Source organism: Quercus suber, unplaced genomic scaffold (genome assembly GCF_002906115.3).
Source record: "Quercus suber isolate HL8 unplaced genomic scaffold, Cork oak 2.0 scaffold_211, whole genome shotgun sequence".
NCBI classification, from domain to species: domain Eukaryota; kingdom Viridiplantae; phylum Streptophyta; class Magnoliopsida; order Fagales; family Fagaceae; genus Quercus; species Quercus suber.
The window spans coordinates 539,347-551,605 of record NW_027069669.1 but is presented as its reverse complement, the minus strand read 5'-3'; the positions used below and the strand labels follow the sequence as shown (position 1 = coordinate 551,605).

General features: G+C 35.5%; 2 protein-coding genes across 3 annotated transcripts; both read left to right on the top strand.

The window, feature by feature from the left end:
- The first annotated feature begins 3 nt into the window (after positions 1-3).
- LOC136070110 (splicing factor U2af large subunit B-like) lies at positions 4-3,058 on the top strand. Of its 2 annotated transcripts, XM_065779515.1 has the most exons (8): positions 5-111; positions 211-270; positions 439-499; positions 587-699; positions 823-1,269; positions 1,444-1,582; positions 1,865-1,932; positions 2,711-3,058. In XM_065779515.1, the coding sequence occupies exons 1-8, from the start codon at positions 43-45 to the stop codon at positions 2,846-2,848; spliced, it is 1,095 nt and encodes a 364-aa protein (XP_065635587.1). In that variant the 5' UTR covers positions 5-42; the 3' UTR covers positions 2,849-3,058. The 2 variants fall into 2 exon arrangements, with proteins under 2 accessions (XP_065635588.1, XP_065635587.1); XM_065779516.1 differs by lacking the exons at positions 1,865-1,932; positions 2,711-3,058 and adding an exon at positions 1,713-1,849 and having other exon boundaries at positions 4-111.
- Positions 3,059-8,541: 5,483 nt separating this feature from the next.
- LOC112005109 (small ribosomal subunit protein mL103 (rPPR7)) lies at positions 8,542-10,308 on the top strand. Its single transcript, XM_024037358.2, has one exon. It carries the CDS (start codon positions 8,759-8,761, stop codon positions 9,974-9,976), a length of 1,218 nt encoding a protein of 405 aa, XP_023893126.1. The 5' UTR covers positions 8,542-8,758; the 3' UTR covers positions 9,977-10,308.
- The last annotated feature ends 1,951 nt before the right edge of the window (positions 10,309-12,259 follow it).

Here is a 12,259-nt window from a genome sequence, read left to right as displayed (position 1 = left end):
GTGTAAAAGATATTCATGAGGATGCTTTAATTTTTATTAATAATGTCTTTTGTTGGAAAGCAGCAATTTGGAGCTCTTCCTGTTATGCCAGTTCAGGCAATGACTCAACAGGTTTGTTAGCACTTATGCAGTAAATGCTTTTCTTTCTTTTAAAAATATTTTAACCTCAAAATTTGGCTCATAATATCATCTAATATGATTTGGTTTTAGGCCACAAGGCATGCTCGGCGAGTGTATGTTGGTGGGCTTCCTCCTACAGCAAATGAACAGGTTTGCCCACCTCTTTGATTGTCATTGTTCCTATCATCTATAATTCATCACTCATAATCCCTTCCCTGTCCTCTCCTACTTTTCACCGCCAGTGACAACATTCACCTAGTTTTCATTTATAAAGATTTTGCTTACCCAATAGAAATGACATAACTTTTTCTACTGCAGTCTGTTGCAACATTTTTCAGTCATGTTATGGCTGCAATTGGAGGAAACACTGCTGGTCCAGGTATGTCATTGTACGATTGATCTCAATTTGCATACATTGCCTGCTTTTTTATTGGATTATTTTTTTGATTCTCTCTCTCTTGTACAGGAGATGCTGTTGTCAATGTTTACATAAACCATGAAAAGAAGTTCGCTTTCGTGGAGATGAGATCTGTTGAGGAGGCTAGTAATGCAATGGCTTTGGATGGGATTATATTTGAGGTATTTCATTTTAACTTTGTTCAACGTCAAATCAGGATTAATATCTGTGTACTACTACCTATTACGGGCGAAGTTAATTTATTTTATGATATTGACTTCTTTAATTCATTCTCTTTACTCCAGGGTGCTCCTGTTAAGGTGAGGAGACCTAGTGACTACAACCCATCTCTTGCTGCAACACTTGGTCCAAGTCAGCCCAATCCCAATCTGAACCTTGCAGCTGTAGGGTTAACGCCAGGATCTGCAGGTGGGCTTGAGGGTCCTGATCGCATATTTGTGGGTGGGCTTCCCTATTACTTCACAGAAACACAGATCAGGGAGTTGTTAGAGACTTTTGGGCCACTTCGGGGTTTTGATCTTGTGAAAGACAGAGAAACGGGAAATTCAAAAGGCTATGCATTTTGTGTTTACCAAGATCTTTCAGTTACGGACATAGCTTGTGCAGCTCTGAATGGAATTAAGATGGGTGATAAAACTCTTACTGTTAGACGTGCTAACCAGGGTGCTAATCAACCTAAACCCGAGCAAGAGAATGTATTGTTGCATGCACAGCAGCAGATTGCATTGCAGGTGAAATCTAAATCTTATTTGTCAATTTGGTTTTTCTCAGTGCGTACATGCATTCATTTAGCAACTAATTACTAATTTGTTGTGTTTGTATTTCTGTAATATTTTATGTTAATTTGAAGTTCTAATTTTGGATCTTGGTTATAGGTTCATCCACTAATTCTCTTGGTTTTGCAGAAGCTCATGTTACAACCAGCCGCTGCAGTGGCCACCAAGGTTGTGTGTCTAACTCAGGCGGTTTCTCCCGATGAACTCAAAGATGATGATGATTATCAAGACATTTTGGAAGACATGAGAGAGGAATGCGGAAAATTTGGTAAAACCTTGTTCTAATTCGTGATTATGTATTGGCAGGCTTTGTTTTAAATTTAATCAATTTCACCTGTTAAGGTTCTTTGCATGTACATATATTGATTTTCTTTGTGGTATATCTTTCTGTTTTACAGCTTTTTTGTAGTCCCACATTCTGCTTTAAAGAATCAGGCCTAATATACACAGACAGAAGCCTCCATAACCTTCTTTCTTTGTTCACCTCATGATGTTCCTTTGTATATTTTGATAAATTTTATGCATTTTGAATTTTTAATGTGATTTGCAGGTACACTGGTAAATATCATCATCCCACGCCCACAACCTAATGATGAACCATCACCTGGAGTCGGGAAGGTTTGTTCAGTTTCCTGCCTACATTTTCGGATTTTCCTTCTTCCTGTAGTTGAATCTTTACAATGGGATAAGAAATCTATTGTTATTTGGAGTCCTAGATGTCATGAAGTATTGCTACTTTTTTTTTCTTTCTATTTATCAAATTTTTAGATCAGGTAGAAATATATTTATATAAACTTCATATTTGATTGTGTAAGTTTGTAAATAGTTTAATGAGATATCAAAGTATTGTTTGTAATTTATTGATAATGTAAATAGTCTATTTCGTTGTAGAAATTATATATAAATTTTAACAGTACAAGGTTGGTGAATCTTTGTAAGTTTATAAAAAATCATTCTATCTAAATAACTCAAATAATATAATTTCAACTATAATTTATTTATAGATTATTAGCATACATTTGTGAAGTAATCAAAATTTTTTAGTTGGGCCCATGTTAGTTTGATTAGTTTAGTATCCCATAGTTTTCGGTACCTTATTTGCCAAAAGTGAGACAAAATAATAAAAAATAGCTTATTTTCAAAAAAGCTGGTCATGTTGGATTTTTATTTATAATTACTTGTTATAGTGAGAGTGTTTCTCTTTTTGGGAAAATGATAGCAAAAGCTAAAATTTAATCAATGGATCTTAATTTTAATCCTGTGTCCCCTTTCTGTAGGTAGAGGAAGTGCCATTGAGCTTGAGCTCATTGGCATTTGTCCCATACCTATATTGTAACTTGTTTAGTTAATTTGCTTGAATTCAAGATTGCTGAATACTGATCTCTATTCGTATCAGGTGTTTTTGGAGTATGCAGACATTGAGGGTTCTACAAAAGCTCGTACTGGGTTGAATGGAAGAAAATTTGGTGGGAATTCAGTAGTGGCCGTCTATTATTCAGAGAATAAGTTTGCCCAGGGGGACTACGAAGGCTAGTTATTGTCTTGTATTTTAGTTAATGTTACATTGATATGTTCAATATTTGCTGAGGTATTCAGTTTAGATGGTTGAAAAATGTACTTAGTACACAGCCTCTTGTTGATTTAGTGGAGTCGACAAATTAGATCTGCTATTGAATTAAGTCAATGAGCTTGTGTTGTCCATGTTAATTGGTACAAATAGCAAAATGCAGTTTGGATTGATACTTGTTGCAGTTGTCTTCCTTGATGGGATTTCTCTCTTTGAGCAGCAATGCATTTAGCTGTCTTAAATTGAAAACTAGAGGAATTTCACGAAAATATTCCAAATTTGACATTCCATATTCTTACAGATTTTACTATAATATTTCATTAATCGAGTGCTGGTTTGGAATTGCTAGTAATAGTCAGAGTTTAGAAAATGGATTATGATGAGTGTGCATAGCTACTAATAGAGAATCACTAACGTTCAACGTTTTGCAGTATATGTTTTGTTGCAAAATGTTGGTAGAACGTTGAAAATGTTTTTAGTTGATTGTAAAACCCAATAGAGAAAATCATATAATGTTCTTCGCTAGAAATAAATGTAAGACATTTAACTTGTAAGCATCTCTTACCTAATCCACGCGCAGCCTTCCTCTCTTGCCCAAACCCCACCTTCTTCTTATCCCTTGCATCCTTCCCCTCCCACCAGCAGTGCCAGCCTCTCATGGTCTGATTTTTGGGTGGTGGAGTGAATTTGGTTGGATTTGTGCCAATTTAGTAGTTTAATGCTCATATTTGGTGGGTTGAGTTGGGATCTGGTTTTGAAGTTCGGTTTTTTCGGATCTATGTTTATGGTGGTTGTTTATTTTGTTGTGGGGTCTTTTTTTTTTTTTTTTCCCCTCCCAATCTGAATTTTTGGGTGGTCGGTGCTGATTTGTGCAGTTATACTTGCATTTGGTGGGTTCTGATAACTAGGAAAAAGCTTTCATTTTTTGACGAAACAAACACTAAGGCCCTATTTGGTTTTTTTAATTTTAATTTTATTTTTTATCACTTATTACTTCTCACTCAATTTTTGTCACTCATCACTTCTCACTCAATTTTCATCACTCATCACTACTCATTTATCACTCATCACTTAAAATACCCCAATTTTTACTACCCCACCCGTTTGGACACTGTTTTCACTTATCACTTAAATATTTCAACCTTTTTGTGGGACCCATACTTTGATTACCAAGTCTGACCCTTCTGTGAGCCGCATAAAGCATCTCACTGAGCCATTATATGTACCTCTCAAAATGGTTGAAGCTTTTGTTTAATTACTCAGGCACAGATATACATAGAGAATTGTGTCGTACATAGAAAACTAAAGAAGCAAAAAGAGAAAATCTTCAAATTTGAAGAAGTGGGTTTCGAAGAAAAATATGAACAGAAGTAAAATGAAGTGGAAGAAGGAAGAGTGACCCAGAGGTGGTGCAACCTAGTGGCGGCTCGACCTAGTGGTGTGACCCAGCCTTATATCTTCTTGATTTTTATTTTTTTATTTTTTTTTATGGGTCTAAGATTGAGATGATGGTGCTGACGGTGGAAATGGAGAAGAAAAATAGCCCTGTGTCTTCTTGATTTTTTGTGCAGTTGGGGTTGTGTTTGTTTTGGGTTGAGGTTTGTTTTGGAGATTGTTTGAATTGAAAAGTTTGTGGGTATTGTTTGAATTGAAAAGGAAATAAAAGAAGGAAAAAAAAAAAAAAAGATGAAGAAGACCAGACCCAGTGTGAAAGGAAAAAAAAAAGGATCAAAAGTTGTGGTTGTTGCTCTGACCGTGGGTCCCTTAGTGTGTGTTTAATTACGAAAATGCCATTAGAAACTGAGTTTTGGAAATTGAAAACACCTAAAATGTGTTTTCAGTTTCCATAACTCATCACTCAAATATCAGAAAATTGAGTAATGGAAACAAAAATCAAACAGACTTCTCAGCCATGAGACCCACATATTTTTAGTTATAGGTGATGGAAACAGAGTTATAGGCGATGGATACACAAAAACCAAACAGCCAAACAATAATGATTCCAAATTATTTTCAATTATGCAATCAAAAACTGCAAAATAAAAATGTTTAATGAACACTGTAAAATGAAACTGTTTTATAGAAAATATTTTCAACGTAAAGTATTTTTCATCTAAGAGCATTTTACAGCAAATCAGAAACGAAGTGCCAGGCTTTGTATGATTGAAAATGAAAAGTATGGAACCGTGTAAGTCTTAACATTAACCTTTCCTTTAGCCAAATAAAATATTTTCGTCGACATTATGCATTTTTATTGAGATTTTGCATCATTGTAAAGTGTGTTGTTAACTACTTTTCTTGAAACAAAAAAATATAGGGGAGTTTTAAAAATGACTTATTTTTCACTTCCCTTTTCTTGAGGAATATTTTATTGCAAAGCTTTCTTGTTAATCAGGACTCAGAAGCAATGTAAGGATTCCGCACTTAAACGGGTAATACCTGATATAGGGACATGTTGGTGTTTTCAAAAGGGTGTTGATTCTTTGCTCTTTGGTTTTTTTGAGACTCTTCCAAAAAAGTGAGGTGTTTCTTATGGTAGTGTTGTCACTATAGCATCCCAGTTAGATCTGTCCTTGTGGCTAGAGGGTTAAACCTTCCAACATTCAGCCCTTTGTGCAATGCCCCTTTGGAATCAATTGAGCATGTTATGAGAGACTGCCCTTTCACTCGATGGTTTTGGAACTCCTTTCCCTCCCCTATGCAGTCCAACCTTTTCTATGGTTGATCCTAGTTGATTGGCTAAGATTCAATTGCTGTAGTTCCACCCTTTACCTTCTTTGAATTGGGGTATATTATCTTCTCTCGTGGGTTTTGGAGCCTATGGTTACATAAACATAGTAATTTTCAATCAAGTAAGACCAGTAGACCAAATGGAGATCCTTTTTTTTTTTTTTTTTTTTTTTTTTTTTTTTAGAGAATGTAAGAATTTCAACCTATGCGTCCACTCCTGATTTAACTCTTTATCATTAGATCAAGATATGAATCAGTTTTTGGTGTAGGCAGGAATACCACATAGAGATCTAATGTCAAATATTGTGGTTAAAACTCATGCGGTTGCTTTTATTGGGCTTAATGAACACTCTCCATCGGCTCGTGTTCTTATCCAAGTGAAATGGTGGTGCCCATCTTGTAACTCATTTAAGCTTAATTTAGATGGTTCGTCTTTGACAAATCTTGGTCTTATAGAGGGAGAAGTGAAGTGAAGGACTTGTTAGAGATGCTAATGAAGCTTGGGTCGGAGACTCAAGAGGGTATGCTAGAGTTATTGGGATCACTTCAAGTGTAGTGGCAGAATTATTGAGCTCTAAGGGACTACATCAACCTTTGTCTTTCATTAAACTTACCTGTTGTGAAAATAGAACTATATGCTAAGCTGGCTAATGCAAATGATACCATTATGGATGACTGCAGGGAAGGTCTTAAGGCTAATCCTTCTAGTAAAAATCCAGCACTGCTATAGCCTATAGGGAGGTGACCAAATGTGCGGGTGCCGATGCTCTTGCCAAGCATGGGGGCTCATCTTGCTCAAGAATTTGTTATCCTTATGGATCCTCCTATTGATGTTTTCCTTTTGCCCAATTTAGATAATTCTTGTATGTTGTATGAACGCTATGTTCTTGTTGGTCGTTTAGTTGTTTGAATGAATTTATCCTTTGATTACCCAAAAAAAAAAAAAAAAAGAATACCGGGAATTCGTCAAGTCCATTGTACAGTCTTTCACATGATTCTACTCAACAAATTTTGCTAAATGAGGTTGGACAAAAATCGTTGGTTCAGAGACATTAAATGTGATATAAAACTATTATCTCTACCACTGCGGAACAAAAGCTTGGCATAACTAAGGAAAAAAATACTGTAAAAAATCCTGTTCATATGGTCATTGATGGATAAGGTACTGCATGGGGTTGAAAATATTAAAAGCTTGCCCAACGAACTTCGTAGTTCAAGTGGTAATGCATAGGATTGAACATATCAAACTTCTATGTCTAAATAATAACCTATTAATAATATATATATATATATATAAAAGATTAAATTTTAGATAATATGCTTTCTCCTGATCTTGAAATTCTTTTTTATTGTCAACCTCCTTGAACTTCTTGACCACAGTCATATTAAAAGATACAGGGTATAATTTAAACCTATCTAAATGTGCCATCATGTTAGTAAACTAGGTTTACAAAATAGTAACAATAGGAGGAGGGATTTCCTCCATTCAAGTACATTTTCTTCCGCAACAAATTTAGTTTGGTCAACTTAATAAAACCCAACCGGTTTTTGGCAACTTGTGCAACTTGGATGGTTAGTTTTCCCCGGACTAGTTTTTTATTTTTATTTTTAAAAAAAAAAAATTTTGAGGTGAAAAAAAAGGTTAATAAGTTCTACATAATACTGTTTTCTGAATTTGTAGGATAATTAAAAAAAAATTTTATAATGAGGTTGTACTGGACTTTTCAATATAGATAGTTTCAAGTAGCTTCAATCGTAAGCTATGAGATTAGAGTGACTAGTAAGATATGCAACATGCACAAAATGTGATTTTGAAGTTTGAGATACGCTTTTATTCCTAGAATTTTAAGACGTGTAATGCAATAGGATTTTACGTAGCAAATATTTGGGCAAAGATCAATGATGTCCTTTTATTTTATATTTAGGGTTGTTACTTGTGAAACCTTGAGTTTGAATTATATTTGGCTATTTTGCATATTACTGTAGAACCAATTGCTTGAAAAAACCCCTATATCCGGTGTTCTTACACTATTGAGATTTTTGCATTTGCTACATTAACATATAAAAATAGATTTCCATGGTAGCAACATCTATATCTTAAAACACTATTATTTTATTCAACATCCAATTATTTTAATCTCACAAAGAGAACAGATTATGAGATCTAGGATGTATTGTTAAATTAATGATGTAAAAAAGATAAAACAGCTTTTTGGTGATACAAGATTTTTTTTTTCTTTTCTTTACTTAAAAAAAAAATTATTTCCCTTTGATGTGAATGCTTTAGGTAGTTAGTTTTTTACAACTAATATTAATTAATAATTTAGACATGCCTTTTTTTTTTCCTTTCCAATTTTACATAATTATTTCACGATTTTTCAAATTTATTTATATTTATATGTCTATTTTAAAAAAAAAATTATTTAACCATGCAATTCAACTAGTAACTCACTAGTAATCTAATGAACTGGTTATTAGATGGTTTAATCCGGATTTAATAACTATGCCATTATCTAACTTTTAGATAAATACGTTTTCAAAAAAAAAAAACTTTTAGATAAATACAATAATATTTTAAGTTTATGACGTTTGTTCTTTGGTGGTTAATTTTTATCATCATGTAAGGACATCAACTATCTTTTTGTGTAGGCAGAAAATTGAACTTCAAATCTTATATTCAATTAGAGTAAGACTTAGTTACAATATTTAAGTGTTGTTCCTTAGGTTCCCTTTTTAATATTCTGCCATGTGAATTTTTTCTCATGGGATGAAAGTGTATTTTTAATTAAATAGCCACATAGCTAAATTTTAAGAGGAAAATTTAAAAAATAACACCTAAATTACTATTCCTAAGTTTTGTTCATTCAATTAATAATAGACTTTACTAGTGAACTAATTACAACAATTATGCCTTATGTTTCATTTGGAAAACAGATTCCTAGGAAATGGTTTCCCATACTAACAAAACCGGGAACTACTTTCCACAAGTAATGTAATGCAGCACAAGCACACAACATCTTCTAAACCCTAAAAACACAAAACCCTCAAACAAAAAACCACTACTACTGTGCTACATACATTACTCGAACTTGAACTAGCATAGCAAAGCCACCCTCCTCAAACTCTCCCATATCCCCTAAAAAAAAAATGTCCTCTTCCATTCCTCTCCGTCATCTTCGCCACCTCTGCACCACCACCAACACCCCCACCAATTCCGCCGCAATCTCCATTTCCAGAGCGAAATCAAAACTCCGAACCGAGTACGACCCTGACAAAGCCTTGGAAATCTACTCCTCTGTATCCAAACACTACTCCTCCCCCACCTCCTCCCGCTACGCTCAAGACCTCACCGTCCGCCGCCTCGCCAAGTCTCGCCGCTTCGCCGACATCGAGTCCCTCATCGAGTCTCACAAGAATGACCCTAAGATCAAAGAGGAGCCTTACTTGTCAACTTTAATTCGATCCTACGGCCGAGCTGGCATGTTTGACCAGGCCATGAGGACGTTTGACCAAATGGACGAGTTGGGTACTCCGAGATCGGCGGTTTCCTTCAATGCCTTGCTAGCGGCTTGCAATCATTCCAAGATGTTTGATAAAGTCCCTCAACTGTTCGATGAAATGCCTAAGAGATACAGGTTTTCGCCTGATAAGATTTCGTATGGCATTTTGGTTAAGTCCTATTGCGCAGCTGGCTCGCCTGAGAAGGCAGTTGAGATTTTGAAGGAGATGGAGGAGAAGCGGGTGGAGATAACAGCGGTCACGTTTACGACCATAGTGGATGCTTTGTACAGGCAGGGGAAGAGCGAGGAGGCCGAGAAATTGTGGGATGTGATGGTGAAGAAGGGGTGTGAGATTGATGTCGCGGCATATAATGTGAGAATTATGTATGCCCACGGTGGTGACCCGGAGAATGTGAAGGCATTGATCAATGAGATTAGTAATGTGGGGTTGAAACCCGATACGATTAGTTATAATTACTTGATGACTTGTTATTGTAAGAGTGGGATGATGGATGAGGCCAAGAGGGTTTATGAGGGGTTGGAGGAAAATGGGTGTAATCCAAATGCAGCCACATTTAGGACTTTGGTATATTATTTATGTAGGAATGGGGATTATGAGAAGGGGTATAAGGTTTTCAAGGAGAGTGTGAAGGTGCATAAGATTCCCGATTTTGCAACGATGAAGAATTTGGTTGAAGGTTTGGTGGAAAAGAAGAAGATGAAGGAGGCAAAAGGATTGATACGGACGATTAAGAAGAAGTTTCCACCGAATGTTGTTAAGACATGGATAAAGTTTGAGGAGAAACTTGGTTTGGCTTCTGTAGATGCTGGTCCTGATGAGGATGATGAAGAGGCTGCAGCATAAGCATTTGTGCATTATTGTTTTGGTTATTGAGTTGGATTGTGTTTGTAGCTTGATCTATGGCTGCAATGATTCAATTTGATTAATTTTGAGTTTTATGGATATGCTGATTGGCAATTTTAGTTTGTTGATTGGCTCTGGAAATTTAATTCTGTTAAGCTGTTTTGACCTGCGAATAGGTGTAAAAGCTTCAATATAATTAAACATCTAGTGATAGTTTTTGTTCCTCTTTGCTGTGCTAATAATTTGTAATAAGTGTTTTTTTCCCCTTGTTCTTAGGTTGAAGTTCTTTTTTGTCAATGGCAATGAGCTTCACAATGCTCTGTTTGATGTTAGTTGTATATTGTTGTCTCTCTGTCTATACATTCACTCATTTCTTCTCGCTAGTCGTTACTTTTGTTCCTCCAGCTTTGCCAGGTATTGTATGTCTCAAAATCTTGACAAGCTTGTTATGCCATTGTTGCGGCATTAACAAGATCTGTTTAGCATGGTGGGGGAAAGAAGCCACTGTTCACTCTGGTACAAGGCAGTACTCTGTATGATAAAACTTACTGTTAGATGTGCTAACGAGGGTGCTAATCAACCTAAACCCAAGTGAGAGAATGATTGTTGTATGCACAGCAGCAGATTGCATTGCAGGTGAATTGTAATCTGATTTGTCAATTTGATTTTGCTTAGTGTGTAGATGCATTTAATTTAGCAACTAAATTTTGTGTGTATTTATATAATATCTTATTTTAATTGAACTTCTGATTTTGGATCTCAGTTATAGGTTCATTCACTAATTTCCTTGGTTTTGCCGAAGCTCATGTTACAACAAGGTGCAGTGGCCACCAAAAATTGTATCTCTAACTCCGGTGATTTCTACAGATGAACTCATAGATGATGATGATTATCAAGACATCTTGGAAGACATGAGAGAGGAAAGCAGAAAATTTGGTAAAACCTTGATCTAATTGCTGATTATTTTTTGTAGTCTTTGTTTTAAATTTAGTCAATTTCACCTGTTAAGGTTCTTTGCATATATATTGATTTTCTGTGTTACGTCTTTCTGTTTTACAGCTTTTTTGTAGTCCCACATTCTGCTTTAAAGAATCAGGCCTAATTTACGCAAACAGAAGCCTCCATAACCTTCTATCTTTGTTCCCCTAAAAATGTTCCTTTGTCCATTTTGATAGATTTTATGCATTTTGAAGTTTTAATGTGATTTGCAGGTACTCTGGTAAAAATCATCATCCCATGCCCACAACTTAATGATGAACCATCACCTGGAGTTGGGAAGGGTTTGTTTGGTTTCCTGCTTACATTTTGCTTCTTCCTGCTTTTGAATCTTTACTATGGGATAGGAAATCTACTGTTATTTGGAGTCCTAGATGTCATGAAGTGTTCCTACTATAAAAAAAAAAGTTATAAAAAAGAAAAGAAAAGAAAAGTGTTTCTACATTTTTCTTCTTCTATTTACCAAAATTTTAGATCAGGGAGAAACCATGGGCTGTTGTGATCCAGTGTTATGTGAACCTGTCATGTTTGAAATGGAATTGAGTAACATATTTTATCCGGACAATTAAGAAGTTCCCACTGAATGTTATTAATGTATGGAAAGGTTGAGGAGGAACTCGGTTTGACTTCTGTGGATGCTGATCCTGATTAGGATGAAGAGGCTGCAGCATAAGCTTTTGTGGAATTATTGTTTTGGTTATTGAGTTGGATGTGTTTGTAACTTGATCTATAGCTGCAAATGATTCAATTTGATTAATTTTGAGTTTGATGGATGATGCTGATTGGCAATTTTAGTTTGGTGATTGGCTCTGGAAACTTGATTTGAAGCTGTTTTGGGCTGTGAATAGGTGTAAAAGCTTCAATATAATTAAATTTCTAGTGATAGTTTTTCTTCTCCTTTGTTGGGCTTATAATTTATAATACACAATTCTTCTAGCTTGTTTGTTTAGCATGGCTGGGGAAAGAAGCTACTGTTCACTCTGGTACAAGGCAGCACTCTGTTGACATCCTACAATTTGCACAATTGTATCATAGCAGTTAGTTTAGGAAACTGGTTTGAGGTAGTTTTGCTATCCTTTGAATAATGGCAGTGTGTGGCTGTTGGATGGATGTTTGGATATGATTGTGGGTGTTTGTTCGCACACACACCTAAGCAACTTCGAGGCTTGCTTGAGGTTGATAGGACATATGTTGTGAGAAAGGGCTAATGGATCCTGGTTCAACATGAAAAAATTTAGGATTACAATTATTCCACACTTTACCACAGTACTCCTATGTGGCTATCTG

Bases quoted from the DNA above. Each gene is read 5' to 3' on its own strand.
- LOC136070110 (XM_065779515.1), top strand. From the start codon at position 43: ATGTCTTTTGTTGGAAAGCAGCAATTTGGAGCTCTTCCTGTTATGCCA. The intron at 271-438 runs GTTTGCCCACCT...TTTCTACTGCAG, and splicing joins CTCCTACAGCAAATGAACAG to TCTGTTGCAACATTTTTCAG. The intron at 1,583-1,864 runs GTAAAACCTTGT...TGTGATTTGCAG, and splicing joins AGAGGAATGCGGAAAATTTG to GTACACTGGTAAATATCATC.
- LOC112005109 (XM_024037358.2), top strand. From the start codon at position 8,759: ATGTCCTCTTCCATTCCTCTCCGTCATCTTCGCCACCTCTGCACCACC.